Here is a 14705-nt window from a genome sequence, read left to right on the forward strand (position 1 = left end):
CACAGGGATGGGGCCAAGGCTTCGCTGTCCCCGGATTACTGGGGTCTCCTGGGGAAGGGGGGCTCACACCCTCACCTCCCTGGAATGGCTTTGGGGACATCACAGAGTCATCCCCTTTGAGGAGGGGGCACACTGTGATACTTCCAAAGAGGCAGATGGGGCACAGCGACCCCACGAGGTGCCAAAAGCAGGGCACGGGCCCCCTCTGCGGTGGCATCAGGCCCGCACCCCCCAGGCACGCGGTGTGACGGAGCTGAGGAGGGCGATGGAGCTGGAGCCGGGGCCCCGATCCCACTGCGGGGGGGGGCTGTTGCAGCTCACGGGGAGCCCCAGGGGGTCAGGGAGGCGGCCGGATGCCTCTGTTCCCTGGCCGGGCGCCCGTGTCCCCTGGCAGGACGCTCCTGTCCCCGGCCACGGCTCGGCGGCGGGGCTGGAGTGCCACCTCTCGGGAGAGCCGGGAGAGAGTCGGCAGCAGGCAAGGCAGCCTCTACTCCAAATTTTAATGAAACAAATAAGTTAATAAGTTAATCAAGTGAGGTAACTACCGCTGGCTCGGGAGGTCTGCGGGGACCAGCCAGCCCCGGGGGAGGGTCCTACGAGTTAGTTCCTGCGTGCGGCTGCGGGCAAAGCTGTCACATGCACCCTCGCCCCGCGGCCGGGCACCCTCCCCGGCACCCACCCTCCTCCCACCCACCCCCGACACCCCACCCTCCCCTCGTGTCCCACCCCCGGGGCGAGGGGAGGGGGCCAGGGCGGTGCAGGAGCAAGGTGGGGGGGCTGCAAGCAGCTCTGGCACGGCCCGTGCTGGCCACATGCACTAAGGGGGCCGGAAAACGAGCAGGGCCGGGGGTCCCCACTCTCAGGAGCAGAGGCACAGCCGGGCAAGGATGCAAAGGTCTGAATCCCAGAGAGGGGCTGCACTGGCAGCGAGGGGATCGATGGGATCCTGCCAGCCCAGGGCAGATCCCTCACCGCGGGTGTCACCCCCCCAGGACCCCCGGCTGGGCAGGAGCTGCCGCCAGCTCCAGCCTGGCAAACTTTGGCACGACCACAATCGCTTCCAGCCTGGCTCAGCCCAGCGCTGCCAGACTGGAAACCAGCCCCGGGACTGGGACTGGAGCAGCACAGCAGCTGCTGTGGCTCTGCTGCAGGTGACATGCAAGGAGATCCCCCTGTCCCCACCAGGCAGTCACCCCCCCAGGCCCGGCCCATGCTCCCCGGACCACGGAGGGGACAGGGACACGGGGAGGGACAAACTGAGCACCGCAGGACCCGGCAGGGAGGGAATCCTCTAAGCAAGAGCAGGAGAGGGAGGGATGCTCCTTGGGGACAGCGCCTGTACCTGCATCCCTGCCTCCTCCACAGCCCCTGCCCAGCTTCACAGCTCCAGGGCCACCCTTGGGGGAAGGTTTTTCACCTGGCCCCAAGCCCCCAGGACCTCCAGGGCCCCCACAGGCAGCAGGATCCAGCCCTGTGAGCTGGCACGGGGGTTGCTTATTGCCTATGTCCCCTCAGGTTGCTCTTCCCGGGGGTGTTGCATATTAAGACATTATTGCATAAATATTTATATATATATATCTTCTATATATATATTGCCCTGGGAGCATGCACGGGCAGGCAGAAGGCTCTGCTGTGCTTCTAGAAAGGTGCAGCCCGGTGAGGGGGGACAGACCCCCACTCCCCAAACAGGGGGGGCCCTGCTGCTGCCCTGACCCCGAGCGATGCAGGTCAAACCACACAGGGCTGTGCCCCCACAGCCCCGCTCGGCACCGGCAGCAGAAGGGAGGTGGGACCTTGCATAGCTGGTGGTGATCCCAGCTCAGTTCCGGGGGGGACCAGGCAGGACCCCACTGGGGAGCTGGACATGTCCTGAGAGCTGGGACTGGGGTACGAGCCAAACCCCAGGAGACTGGGCCAGCTTGGAGCATTCCCCGCCTTGGCTGGGGAGCACTCAGGGCCTCAGGAGCTGGGGGGGGGGGGGTTTCATGCCCCAGGAAGGGCAGGAGCATCCCAAGAGCGTGGTCTGGCCATGCCATGGGCTCCCACTGCGCCCCCAGAGCGGGCACCCCATTGCAGCCGTGCCCCCGCAGAGGAAGACTTGGCTCAAATGACACGGCAAGGGCCGGGGCTGGGCAGGGCCGGTGGTGCCACAGCATTCCCGGCACCCCATCCCGCATGGGAGGATCCATCCCACTGCCTCCCACTCAGTCCATGTTGGCGCTGGCCGACCTGGAGATGTTGAGGGTCTGGGCGGAGGCTGAGATGTCCTCGTGGTCCACGGGGCTGTGGTAGTCGGAGGTGATGTCGGGCTCGCAGGGCGGCACCCGCACGGCTGCCAGGCTGAAGGAGTTCGTGGAGCCCTTGCGGAGGCACTGGGAGTAGAGGCCGAGCAGCAGGTCCAGCTTGTGCTCGATGGATTGCACCTGCAGGGTGGGCAGGGCGGGGCTGAGCCGGTCCCCCCCCCCGGGAATCTCAGTTCCCCCATCCCACGGGTGCCAAAGGGACGGGGGCACCTTCCCTGGGGGTGTCCCCTCCTGACCTGCCGCTCCACTTTGACCACGCGCCCCATCATGCTGAGCTCGTCCACCAGCTCCATCTCCAGCACCGGCTTCTCCCCCTTCTCCCTCACCTTCTTGTCCACAGCCAGGGCCCCCCTGCCCATGATCTGGTCCACGCTGGCAGGGAAGGAAGGGACAGAGCCCGTCACTCTCGAGGGCGTGTGAGGCCACAGGGGATGGGGAGAGGGCTCTGGGAATGTGTCCCACCCACAGCGATGGGCCAGCACCTCATCTCGTGGTGGGAGACCCAGGGAACCCCCCCAGCTCCAGGGCACCTCACCGTGTCTGCAGGCTCTTGATCCTGCCCAGCATGTCCAGGTGCCCGGCCGAGTACTGCTCGATGACGTCCTTGACGTCGTAGGGACGCAGCGTCTCCTTGAACTTCCTCTTGGCCACCAGGAACTTCAGGATCCTGCAGGGACACCCAGGCTGGCTGCGGGGCACCGGGGAGGGACAGGGAGGTGCCCGGGGGGTGCGGGAGGGGACGGTCTCACCTGACAGCCCGGATGAGGGTCTTCACCGCTGGCATGATGTCCTCGAAGGTCAGGTCGCAGTGGGAGCCCTTCTCCTCACCACTGTCCTCCGGAGGGCAGTCGGCTGCGGGTGCCAAGAGCAGGTGGATGGCAGAGACCCAGGGCTGCCCCCCCAAAACACCTGCAGCCCCCCCAGCGTGTCCCAGACCGCACCAGCAGTCCCAGGGCTCACCCTCAACCGGGGTCCGCGGCTTGAGCCTCAGGGAGGCGCGGAAGCGGGTGCGGTCGTTGAAGCTCCAGCTCTTCTGCACCTTGGTGGGGCTGGTGGCCTCGGGCACGTCCTCGGTGCTGGGGGAGCGGTGCAGAGGGGGCCCCAGCTGCTGGCGGCCGCGGCTGCCCTGCCGCTGGGAGCTGCTCAGCCAGATCCGCTCCTTGAGCCCCATCTTGTTGCTGTGGGGGGACAGCGAGGAGGGGGGGGGGAGGTGGCGTCACCGGGGGGGTGGGGAAGGGGACAGCGGGCACACGTGGTGCCCACCGTGGCGGGGGCGGCCGTGCTGAGCTCATGGAGAGCCCCCTGGCACGCGACGGGTACGAGCCAGGCCAGGAGCAGGTGGTACCGCGGCGGGGGCAGCTCTGGGGTTTAACTCCTCTGAACACCTTTTTATTTTTGTGCCAGGAGCAGAGAAAGGAGGTGACAGACAGACAGCGAGAGTGGGGACAGACAGGTGTGGCAGCGGGGGACATGTGGCAGAGCCACTGACAGAGGCTGGTGGGAGCAGCCCTGCTCCTGCTCCATCCCCTCTGGCACAGGGCACCCCGGGCACCCTCCTCCTCCTCCTCCAGGCTGCACCACCTAATCCAGGCTCTGCTCCTGCCCTAACACGAGCTCTGCTCCCAAAACCAGCCACTCCACTGGACTGGGGGGAAACACCAGGCATCATTTATGTAGGACCTACACAAAAACACCCCCTGAATGCTGCCTTTTGCACGATCTGGGACCCCAAGCACAGCTTGAGCCTCGGGAGGCCAAGTGGATGCATGGGGCAGGACTCCAAAGCCAGGGAGGACAAGGAGCAAATCCCACCCACGCTGCAGGACAGGATCCGTGGAACCCCAGTGTCTGGGGAGACTCCTGGATTTCCTGGGCCAGGAGTCACAGGGCAAGGCAGGGGGACAGGCAGGGTGGAGGCAGGGGTAGAGCCCTTCCCCATGCAGGCTGCTGATCTGGAGGATGGGAATGGCTGTGTCCTGAGAGACCAGGCTGCAGGACGGGGGTGGGATGGGGTCAATCCAGGTGCATCAGTTGGTTGGATTTGGCATCCCCATCCACGATGCACGATGGGGAAACTGAGGCAGGGCTGCTGTGGGAGCCGGTGGGGGACAGTGGGGAGAGACCGCTGGGCCCAGGCCATGCACAGACCCCCCTGCCCTGCAGAAGGACCCCCCCCTTCGGCCTCCCCCTGCTCTGCCTCACTCCCCAGCCCTCCCCACGCCGCAGTCAGCAGGCATCCAGGCACGGAGCACCATGCATCCCGCCCTTCCCGGTCCCACTCTCCGCCGGGGCGGGCAGGCAGCCAGCGCGGGCAGGCAGCAAGGACACGGTACCTCCGTCTCCACGTGCCCCACGTCTGCAAGAGCCTCCTCTTACCACTAAAGATGGGGCTGGAGGGTCAGGGCAGAGACACAGGAGAAAAGAGAGTCAGCCGTGGCCGGGGGGGGGAGCGCAGCATCCCGGGCCACATTCCCGACCCCCCGGGCCCGTGGGCGCGGGGTCCCGAAGTGCCACCGCTGAGCATCTCCCGCGGCTCCAGCCCCGCGGTACCGCCTCTGCCGGGGGAGGCGGCATTGTTTGTGTAGGTCCTGCATAAACGCGGCGCCTGTTCCGGTTCCGCGGCTCTGCCAGGAGGTTTCGGTGACGGGACGCGGTGCCGAGCGCTGGGACGGGGCGTGGGTGACCCCCCGAACCCCGCGGGGGCTCCGCCGCCCCCGGTCCCCGCCCTCCGCCGGGGCCGAGCGTTACCTGAGCCGCAAACACTTGTGGGGCTGCACGTCCTCCTCCTTCCAGCTTTGGGGGGGCACGGGAGGTTTGGAGGGGGGGGGGAGGTTGGAGGGATGGAGAGGAGAGGGGTGAGCAGGAGAGGGGAGGAGAGAGAGAAGATGAGATGTTATGAGAGGTGATGCTCGCGGAGGAGGTGGGGGGGGCTCGGGCCCCCCGGAAAGGGGGTGCAGTCCTTCCCCTGGTCACCGGGACACCGAGCCCAGGCTGGTGCTGCTGCAAGGGAGCCCCCTGAGCCCAAACTCACCCACACTGTGCCACATCTGGCAGCACAGGGGACACCGAGGCACGGTGCCTCCCCCCACCTCACCCTGCTGCTGGCCCAGGGCCCTGTGCCAATGTGCCAGTGCTCTGGCCACCGGGGTCTCCAGGATGCTCTTCAGCCAAGGGGAGCGGGGACACGGGGCAGAGCAGCCACCACCAGCAGCATGGTAGCCCTGACCCCCTCTTGCCTCTTCTGGTGGGCACTGGGGCAGCTCAGCATCGCTGCTCCCACTGCCAGGGGCAGGGGCAGCCCTTCTCACACCACAGGCTCTGGGTTTTGCTCCTTGCCTGGCTCTGCAGTGAGGCCACATGGCCCCATCCCCACAGCATGGCAGCACTGCCTCTGCCAGGGTGTTTTCTGCCACGGTTGGTTCCCCTGTGCCAGATCCCCGTGCTATAGCCACACAAAAAAGGGGCTTCACAAAGATACAACAGCCCAGAGTCTGTCCTTGAGGACCAAACGTGCCCGCTCTGGAGCGGGGAACAGTGCTGGAAGCAGTGCCAGGAGCAGGATGGACTCCCAGCAGGGCCCTGAGCGGGGAGCAGGGCCAGTTTGGGGTGGTGGGCACTGCTGGGGTCCAGTCTGGCAGTGATGGCACCACAGTGGCATCGCAGGAGGACACAGAGGAGCAGAAGAGACAGAGCAGAGGGGAGGGAGAACACGGGGGCTGCCCCCTCCTACCTTTCCCCTGAACACGTGGCCAGGCTTTTCTGGGCAGGGGTGAAGGAGAGGTAAGTTGGTGGGGCTCTGTCAGGCAATTTTTTCACCTCTGAGTTCCTAAATCCTCCGTTGCGAACTCGGTGCAAGTGCTCAAACATAAGTACCAGCTCTCTGAGGTCGGGGCGAAATAAAAACAGGGAGAAATTAAATTTTCCAAAGCAAACCAAGGTTGAGCAGCGCCGGGTCCTCCTGAGCACAAACCAAAGCAAAACCAGGGTAAAACAAGAAGAAAAAAAAAAATCAATATTTTTGTTCAAAAGGTAGTTTCTTAATAGCAGGTTGAGGCATTTGGGGGGGATGGGGAGGGCGAGCTGGGATAGGGTCCCACAGAGAGGAGGGGTTGGACCTGTGCTGAGAGGGATGGGTCAGGCAGGGACAGGCAGGACACGCCTTGGATGGGGACATGGGAACCTGCCACCATCAGATCCAGGGGTCTGGGCACAGCTGGAGTAGCCAGGAGGGAAAAGCTCAGATCCAACAGGGATTGAGTCTGGCTCTATCTCAGCTCCCCACTGCAGGGGAAGTGGCTCCTGGCCCAGCAGGTGAAGCCCCCCATGATCCCAGGCTCCGTGGTGATGCTCGGGAAGCTGCATCTCCTCGGTCAGGGACCAGAGGAACTCGCTGTTGGGGCTGTTAAGAGCCCTGTCTTTGGAAAAACAAAGTGGAACAGAAGAAGAACGAATTTGTCCCTGCAAAGGAACACAAGGGTGGAGCAGGGCAGGATGCACAGGCAGGGATGAGGCACAGGGGTGGCAAACCCTGGTGAGCTCGGGGTGATGGGGACACACAGAGAGTCTGGAAAAGCTTTGGAGGTTCTTTGATCCACCCAACTACATCCCAGGGGCCATGGGAGGGAGAACTCTGCAGGGATGGGCCATGGGGCTCCCACTGGGTCCTGCCATGTCCATCTGGGTCTACACTCGGAGCCGGCTCCCATCCGGCTGCAGCTCCATGTCCCCAGCCAGGGGCTCCCTGTGGCGGGTGACACCGTCCTGTTCCCCACAGTGGTGCTGGAGGAAGGCAATGGATGGGGCGAGAGGGTGGGATGAGTGCTGGGTGCTGTGAGGATGATGAGGGTGGAGGAGGGTGCTGGACACTCCAGCAGATGCTGTGCTCCAGCGATCCAGGGCTGAGGAAAGTGTCCGTGCTGCTTGACCCCACCGAGCCCTCGGCGGCTCCACATGGTCCCTCCTGGCCTCCTGGGCTGCTCATCCCCACAGAGACCCCCCCAGGAGCCCCTCAGCCCTTGTCCCCTGCCCTGCCTACCTGAAGGTGGGCAGCAGGCTGTCGTAGTAACACCACGTGGCCGTCAGGTACGCCCGGCTGACGTCGGTGGAGTACAGGCGCCAGGCAGCCTGCAGGGAGAGAGACCACGGGAATCGGGATCAGTCGGGAGGTGAGACCTACCCCCCACTGACCCCTCCATCCCCCCGGCCACCACAGAGCCCAGCCCAAAGGAGCCAAGTGTTGGACACAGGGTCTGGGTGCTCCCTGCAGCAGGCAGAGGCAGGCAGAGGCAGGCAGAGGAGGAGAGGGGGCACAGCAGAGCATTCCTGGGAAGGGATGGGGCAGGACACGCCAGCCCTGCACTACCTGGATCAGGTTTGCCGCCGGAGTCCTCCTCTTCTCGAAGTGCTTCTGCCGGTGCTGCTCCTGCACTTTGAGGGCGAAGCCGGAGCCCAGGATCCCCTGGGGACGGGAGGGGACGGGGCTGTGGGTGCCGGCACAGGCTGGCACCCGCACAGGGGTGGGTTTGCCCCTTTCCCCCGCGATTCCTGCGGGGCACGAGGCGCAGGGACCCCCCTCCCAGCCCTACTCACGGCAGGCAGGGCGAAGAAGGAGATGCCGAGCAGGGCGAAGCCGGCAGCCAGCATCCGGCCCAGCCACGTCTGCGGCGCCTTGTCCCCGTAGCCGATGGTGGTGAGCGTGACCTGCCCGGGGGCGGAGCAGGGCGAGGCCTGGAGGGAGCTCTCCCCCCGCGGCCCCATCCCACCCTCCTCGTCCCCCTCCCGGGGCCGGGGGGCCGCGGCGGCCGAGCTTACCGTGCCCCACCACAGCGAGTCGGCGTAGGTGGCGAACTGCACGTTGGCGTCTTTCTCGGCCAGGTAGACGAGGAAGGAGGCGAAGATGAGCACGAGGAAGCCGATGTACCAGGCGGTGATGAGCTCCTGGGGGGAAGGGGCACGAGGGGTGAGGCGGGCTCGGGTTGGGGGGCGCGGGGGCCGCGCCGGGACGGGGCCTCCTCACCTTGCTGTGGGCGTAGACGACGGAGCCCAGCAGCTTCCAGGTGCCGCCGCGGCGGTCCATGCGCACCATGCGCAGGATCTGCAGGAAGCGCATGCTCCGCAGCGCGGACGTGGCGAAGATGTTGCCCTGGGTGCCGGCGGCGATGATGGCCACCGAGGCCACGAAGACGATGAAATCTGGCAGGGGGAAACCAAGGTCGGGGGCGTGGGGCTTTTCCCAAACGCTGCCACCCCCCAAAACCCATGTCTTAGTTAGAACAGCTGGGACCAGTTCATCGCTGTGTGGGTGTAACCCAAATCTGTGTATTCCATAGCCTTCCATGCCATTTCCCAGGAACTGCTATCAATGGACCATTTACACCCTCTGCCCAGAGCACTCCTGACTCCTCAGGCCATAAACTGGGTGTTAAGAGGCCTGGGAGATAGGAGGATGCTCCTGTCCTCACACCCAGTGTGGAACTCCCCGCCCTGAGGGAGGGACTGGGCATTCCTGCCTGAACTGGAGGATATATAAGCTTGGGGTCTTGGGACTTTTTTAACCACTCGTGGGATCCAGAGGAAGACTGCAGACCACCACTCTCAACCGGACTGCAACTACCACTCTCAACCAGACTACAGACCACCACTCTCGACCAGACTGCACCAGCACTCTCACCAACAGGTGTTTTCCCCTCTCCTTTTACTTTGGACTCAGGGGGCCCAACGAACACCACTCTGTTCATCCCCAGGGTGCTGGGTTATACACTTGGGTTTTGTGGGTTAAAACCGATTGTTTGCCTGTATAATCGTACTTATTGTATTATTTCATTAAATTGTTATTCTGACTTGTAATCTCTCTTTTGAGTTGGGTTCGTTTCCCCTGCTGGTTCACCTTTAAACCAGCACAGCCCCATACCTATAACGCAGAAGGGTTTCCTGGCGAAGCGGAACCGTCCCCGCCAGCCCCGGTAGCGGCAGCAGCAGCCGGCGGACCAGACGCGGATGATGTACTCCATGCCAAACACCACGATCATGACGAACTCCTGAGGGGCAGAGGGGGGCGAGAGGGGGCAGGGGAACTCAGCTTGGGGGGGCACAACCTGAAATAGTGCTATGGTGTCCCCCCAAGGCCACGGGAGCCGTCCCGGGGGAACGGGGGCGGTGAGACGGGAGCCGCAGCCGTCGGGGCTGTCTGAGCGTCCCGGCTCTCCTGCCTCACTCTGAGCTGGGTCCTTTTCCTCCACCGTCAGCATTGTCCTCCTACCTCTCGCACGAACAAGCCCCCGTTCTGCTTACTCGCAGGAAAGTCACAAGGACCTTCCCAATTTAGTCTCCATCACTCGGGAGAAGTCCCGCGTCAGCTCTTTCTGACAGTTTGGGGGAAAGTTGCCTTTTTTAGCCCCTCCTGCCCTGCCTTTTCCAGCGGTTGATGCCTCTCTGCAGCACAGAGGGACTGTGGCGGGATGGACCCCCCCTGAGCCGTGGGGACGCCCCCAGCAAGGCCACCCCCAGTTCCACCCCAGCGTGCCAGAGAGGCTGCCATCGTTGGATCATCGGGGACGTCCGGGCTGGGAAAGGGTCGGAGGAGTTTTGTCCGTGATCTTGACCGAGTCTTTCAGGGTGCAATGTGGGGAGGGGGAATTCAAGCCCCAGCCCTGCTCCTGCATCACTTACCAGGATGAAGAGGCACTCGTTGGCCAGTTTCTGGTGCTCCTGGATGGTGGAGAAGACCGACAGCACCAGGCAGCTGAAGACGAGGAGGAATCTGGAAGGGCAGAGTGTCAGTGAGGGCACCAGGGTGGTCGGGGGACCCGAGCACTGGGGCAGCCAGGGGAGCCCAGCCCACAGTGCTGCCCCCCACTTGCAGCCTGAGCCCCCCAGCCAAGACCTCCACGGCCGTGGCTGAGCCACCAGAGACACAGTTTGCCCCTAGATGGTGGCATGGAGCCACTGGGGAGCCCGGGAGCAGCCGTGGGGCTTGGTGCCAGGCTCCACCTCGGCCCTGCCGGCTCTTAATTAAAGGCAGGGAGGGAGATGAGGGGTCCCACACCGTGGAGAGTTTTGCTGCGGCAGAAAGGGGACCAGAGCTTCTCCAGACTGTCCCCAGCACCACTGCCACCATGGGGACCTGCCAGGGCCACGGGGACCACCTGGGAACAGCCGACCCAGGGGAAGGGTCCCCAGGGAGCTGCTCCGGGGCTGTTCATCCCCGAGCACTGGGCTCAGGAAACAGGGGCTTTGGCCCATTTAAAGTAAGGAGGGGGGGGGTGTGGAAAGAAGTAGACTCTGAAGCTGAAGCAAATGAAACTCCAAAAATACATTTTTTTCCCCTGATCCAGCTATTCTAAAAAAGGAAAGTGGAGGGCTTGTGCCACGGGCCCACGTGACGGCAAAGGGCCACTGCTCCATCAGAGCCGGCTCCCGGAACCCATGTCCCACTGGGCAGCACTGGGATGGCTTGGCTGAGGCTGGCAGTGGCCCTGGCACCCTGTCCCCGAGCTGGTGGGCACCCATCTCCCCCCCCTCCAGCACCGTCACCCCACAGTGGGGCTGGGGAGTAGCACCCAAAACTCAATGCCCAGCCTAAAGGGGACAGGTGGGTTCCCCTTCCCCCAAAAGTGCTGCTGGAGATGGGACCGACAGCAGAGAAACCACAGGGAATGGGAGAAGTGCTGGATGCAGATCATGGAGGAGGGAGAGCTGGAGCCACACACCAACAGGCACGAAGGGGCCCGGGGTGTCACAGCCTTGTCACCGCCCTGCCCTCGCTGCAGAGGACGATGCTCCTCTCCCGGGCACTCCTCACCCGCAAGGCAGAAGGTTGGAGCCAGTTCCTTCTCCCTCTGAATTATTAATTGGGGCTCTTTCCTCCGGCACAGCAGTTCTGGAATTAACCCCTGCGGGCACAGCGGTGCCCCCGTGCTGTGGGCAGGGAGCACTGGGCACCGGGCTGAGGAGGAAAACACAGCCCAGGGTAGAGCTCTCAGCTTTGTGCATCATCAGCAACAAAGATTATCCAAGCAGGATTTCGCAGGCAATTACACGGGCAGCGAAGCACAAAGCAGAAGAGAAGGCAGAAATCTCCCAGCCTGCAAAGATTTGTGCCTCCCTCCTCATCCAGGGAGCGGTGCAGGGGGGGGGTCTCCGAGGCCCGGGCACACGCTGATCCCACGGGGACCTGCTGTGGGTGGCCCTGGCTCTGGTACCGAGCCGGAGCCCCACATGTCACCCACCGTGTTGGAAACCTGCCCCGCCGCGGTGGGGATGCCTCCCACCCGGCCCCCTCGGCATCCCACGGGATTTGTGGAAGGATACAGGCATGAGAGGCCCCACGGGGCCGGCTGGGAAAGAAACTTCCTGAGAACGCATCACCTGCTAGGAATTAACTCGTAAAGCCTGGGCAAACGCCCCGGCCCGGCCGCCGGCAGCGCCTAAGCGGCTTAGGGAAGGGTCAGATGCCTGAAGGCGGCGCGGGAAGCCGGGAATCAGCATTCCCCCCTTCCTCCGGGGCAGGAATGCTGCTCTCAGCAGCTCCACCCCACTACAAGGGGGGTATCCCACACCGACCCCTCCGTCAAAGACCACGGTGTGCCGGCAGCACCAGGATCCCCACCCCAATTCACTGCTCTTCCCACCTACCAAGGGGGGTGAAAAAACAAGGAACGCCGCCAGGGAAATGGGGAGAGGGCAGAGATAGTGGGATAGCACCCGGCAGGAGCCTCGCTGTCTCCCCGTTCCCCTGCTCCAGCGTCCTGGGGAATGGAGGGAGCAGATGCTGCTGTAGCTGAGCCACTGTTTCACCTCTCCCCAATAAACTTCCCATCTCCAGCCCCCTCCCCGCAGAGTCCCACACCCCTCCCTGCCAGCACGGGAGGGGATGTGCCACGGGATGTGCCACCAGCAGCCTGGGCACAGGGACGGGCCCCTCCGGCTGCTGTCACCCAGCAGGAGCAGAGCCCGTCTGCAGCAACACTCCTCCCCAAAATAATAATTAAAACGCGGCAGGGGCCCGGCTCGGAGCAGGTGAATCTCCTCCCATTAATCTTCATTAGGGTGGACTCTGCCATATGCTGCTTCCCGAGCCGGCGGAGGAACAGGTGAGCTGGGAAAGCTGCTGAGCTCAGGGGAAGCAGGGCCAAGTCGGTCCCGGATGGTGAAGAGCTGTGCTGGGCAAGGGGGCACCGGTTGGCACCCAGTGCCCACCCGGCTGCACCCCGGTATAGCCGGGGACGAGCTGTGCCGTGGCACCCGCTGCCGACGGGCCGCGATCCTCGGAGCCTGTGCGGCGGGATGGGGCTGGAACAGCCCGCCCAGCTGTGTCCCCCAGCCCCCAGCACGGGGACGGGGGTGACACTGGGTGCCCCGTGCCCCGGCAGGGCTGGCCCGGCCCCCGCTTTGCCCTGCCCTGCAGGGAAGCCCCGAGCCGGGGGCACAGGCGGTGCCGGGTGATAACTCAGCGGAAGGAAAACACCACGCGCCGCAGGATAAACAGCCCAGCCATGGGATGAGCGAGCAGGCAGGCTCCGGGAACGGCACGACTCCCTTCCCCGGCCAAGCCTGGCCCCCTCACGGTGCCCCGGGCCGTACCCACAGCTGTGCCACCGCTGGAACCGCCTGTTTAGAGCAAAACTGCCCGAGCCCGGCTCTGGTGGGGATGAGGATGGGGATGGTGTTTCACCCTCCAGGCTCCCCATCCCGCGAGGTCCAGCTCCCCGAGCACCCTCTGCAGCTGTATAAACAGCGTGTCCCATAAATCCCCATCCCTCGCCCCAGCAGCCCTCCAGGAGAGGTGGAGCAGGAGGCCTGTCTGCTCCAGGGGATATAAATAACCGGGGTGTAGCGGCCCTGTTTGCGCCCGTAACCATGGCAGGGTCCGTCCCACGCCGCAAAGAAGAGAAGCAGAAAAGCTCCGAGTGTTTCCCCACGGTCGGGGAAACCAGAGCTGGAGTCGGGAGCCGTCCAGCCCCGCTGCACCTCTGACACCACAAACCCCAGCACACGCTCAGAGCCCGGCCCTGTTATCAGCAGAGCAGAGGAAGAGCGCTGCTCCCAGAGCCCTCCTCGCCCCCACAGCCAGGGGTGAGGCAGGATGGGGTGTTCCCAGTGCCCTGACAGAGGCTGGAAGCAGAGCTGGGATGCAGAGCCTGTCTTCAGGCTGCATCCCACGGCAGGGACCCGGCAGCACCCACGGCAGCAGGGTGACGTCCAGATGACGTCCCACAGCACACACGAGCCCGTGGCCCCAACACCTTTGTTCTTTGGGAGCCAGATCCCGCTGATGGCATTGTCCATCACGCTGGCATGGCACGTGTCTGCACCCCAGTGCCACCCCCAGCCCCCCGGCCCCGCGGTCCCCACGGGGAGCACGGTCACAAGGCTCCTGTGGATGGTGCCAAGACACTCACACGGAGCAGCCGAGATAGTTTTGCTCTTGAATCATCTGGCAAAGAGCTGGGCTGGAGGGGGGGGGAAGAAACCAGAGTGTTTTCCAGGGCACCTCCTGTGCCCGCTGGGCCTGGCACCCCTGGGGAGGGATCGGGGCTGGCACCCTCCTCCAGCGCCCAGGGAGGGATGGGATGGGGACATTTGGGGTGCAGAAACATGAGCGGCCCCAAGAAGTCCAGGCAGGATGGGACCCCCAAAGCAGGGAGGGCAGCAGCACCCACAGGCAGAGGGGGCAGGTTTAGAGCTCACCCCGGGGGTTGCTGTCGGGGGGGGGGGAGGACGACAAAGATCCAAAAGCTCTCCAGGGTGACTCAGCACCACCCCTGCACCCCCTGGCAGTGAAGCACCCCCTGGCAATGGGGCTCAATCCCGTCCTCAAAACTGGCACCTCCCGTGCTGGGCTGGGGGGGGTCCGACAGGAGCAGCAAAACGGGAAAAGGGAAAAAGCCAGGAAGGAAAATCAATGCACAGTTTCATGTTGCGCCGAAGCCGCTTAATTTTATGCCCCGGTGACACCGCGCCGGGCCCGGGAAAGTGCTGTGCCTGCTCCTCTTCCCGCTGGCATTGCCCCCAAACCAGCTCCCGTTTCAAACCCAGGAAAGGCGAGCGGGGCCAGCCCTCAAAGGGCACAGGGGGCACAGCCTCCAGCCCCTCTGGCTGTGCCCGTGGCACCCCCACAGCCCTGGGGGGGACAAGGTAAACGCCTGGAGTTTGAAATGAGGTTTTTCCGAGCAGGCGCCGGAGGGCCAGCGCTGAGCAGGGATGGAGCAGCTTCCCTGCAAAGCAGCCAGGGCTCCAGCCCTCTGAACAGTCCTGGGTGGGATGGCAAGGGCTGGGATTTGGGGCTGCTGCGGGCAGTGACCACAGTGCCATCCCCGGCATGGCAGGGAAGGGCTTTCCTACTCTGCAAGCAGTGGTGGAGGGGTGTGACGAGGCAGGGGACACAAAAGTGGGGGTGACAGA

General features: G+C 64.3%; 1 protein-coding gene across 1 annotated transcript; it reads right to left on the reverse strand.

The window, feature by feature from the left end:
- Positions 1-727: 727 nt before the first annotated feature.
- KCNQ4 (potassium voltage-gated channel subfamily Q member 4) lies at positions 728-12991 on the reverse strand. The gene is made up of 14 exons (XM_039381584.1): positions 12885-12991; positions 9972-10062; positions 9214-9340; positions 8320-8495; positions 8115-8240; positions 7893-8003; positions 7666-7761; positions 7339-7427; positions 6034-6183; positions 3264-3481; positions 3053-3155; positions 2839-2970; positions 2540-2675; positions 728-2423 (listed from the first exon to the last, which is right to left on the reverse strand). The coding sequence occupies exons 1-14, from the start codon at positions 12989-12991 to the stop codon at positions 2205-2207; spliced, it is 1881 nt and encodes a 626-aa protein (XP_039237518.1). The 3' UTR covers positions 728-2204.
- Positions 12992-14705: the final 1714 nt, after the last annotated feature.

The sequence above is a fragment of the Pipra filicauda genome, unplaced genomic scaffold (genome assembly GCF_003945595.2).
Source record: "Pipra filicauda isolate LSUMZ 115617 unplaced genomic scaffold, ASM394559v2 scaffold232_size1229904_pilon, whole genome shotgun sequence".
NCBI classification, from domain to species: Eukaryota; Metazoa; Chordata; class Aves; order Passeriformes; family Pipridae; genus Pipra; species Pipra filicauda.

What these genes read in the sequence shown, in the direction of transcription:
- KCNQ4 (XM_039381584.1), bottom strand. Translation starts at nt 12,991, where the DNA reads ATGGGGAGCCTGGAGGGTGAAACACCATCCCCATCCTCATCCCCACCA. An exon ending in CAGCGGTGGCACAGCTGTGG is followed by an intron (nt 10,063 to 12,884) that starts GTACGGCCCGGG and finishes CTGCCCTTCCAG; the next exon opens with ATTCCTCCTCGTCTTCAGCT. An exon ending in TGGTCAAAGTGGAGCGGCAG is followed by an intron (nt 2,424 to 2,539) that starts GTCAGGAGGGGA and finishes CCCACCCTGCAG; the next exon opens with GTGCAATCCATCGAGCACAA.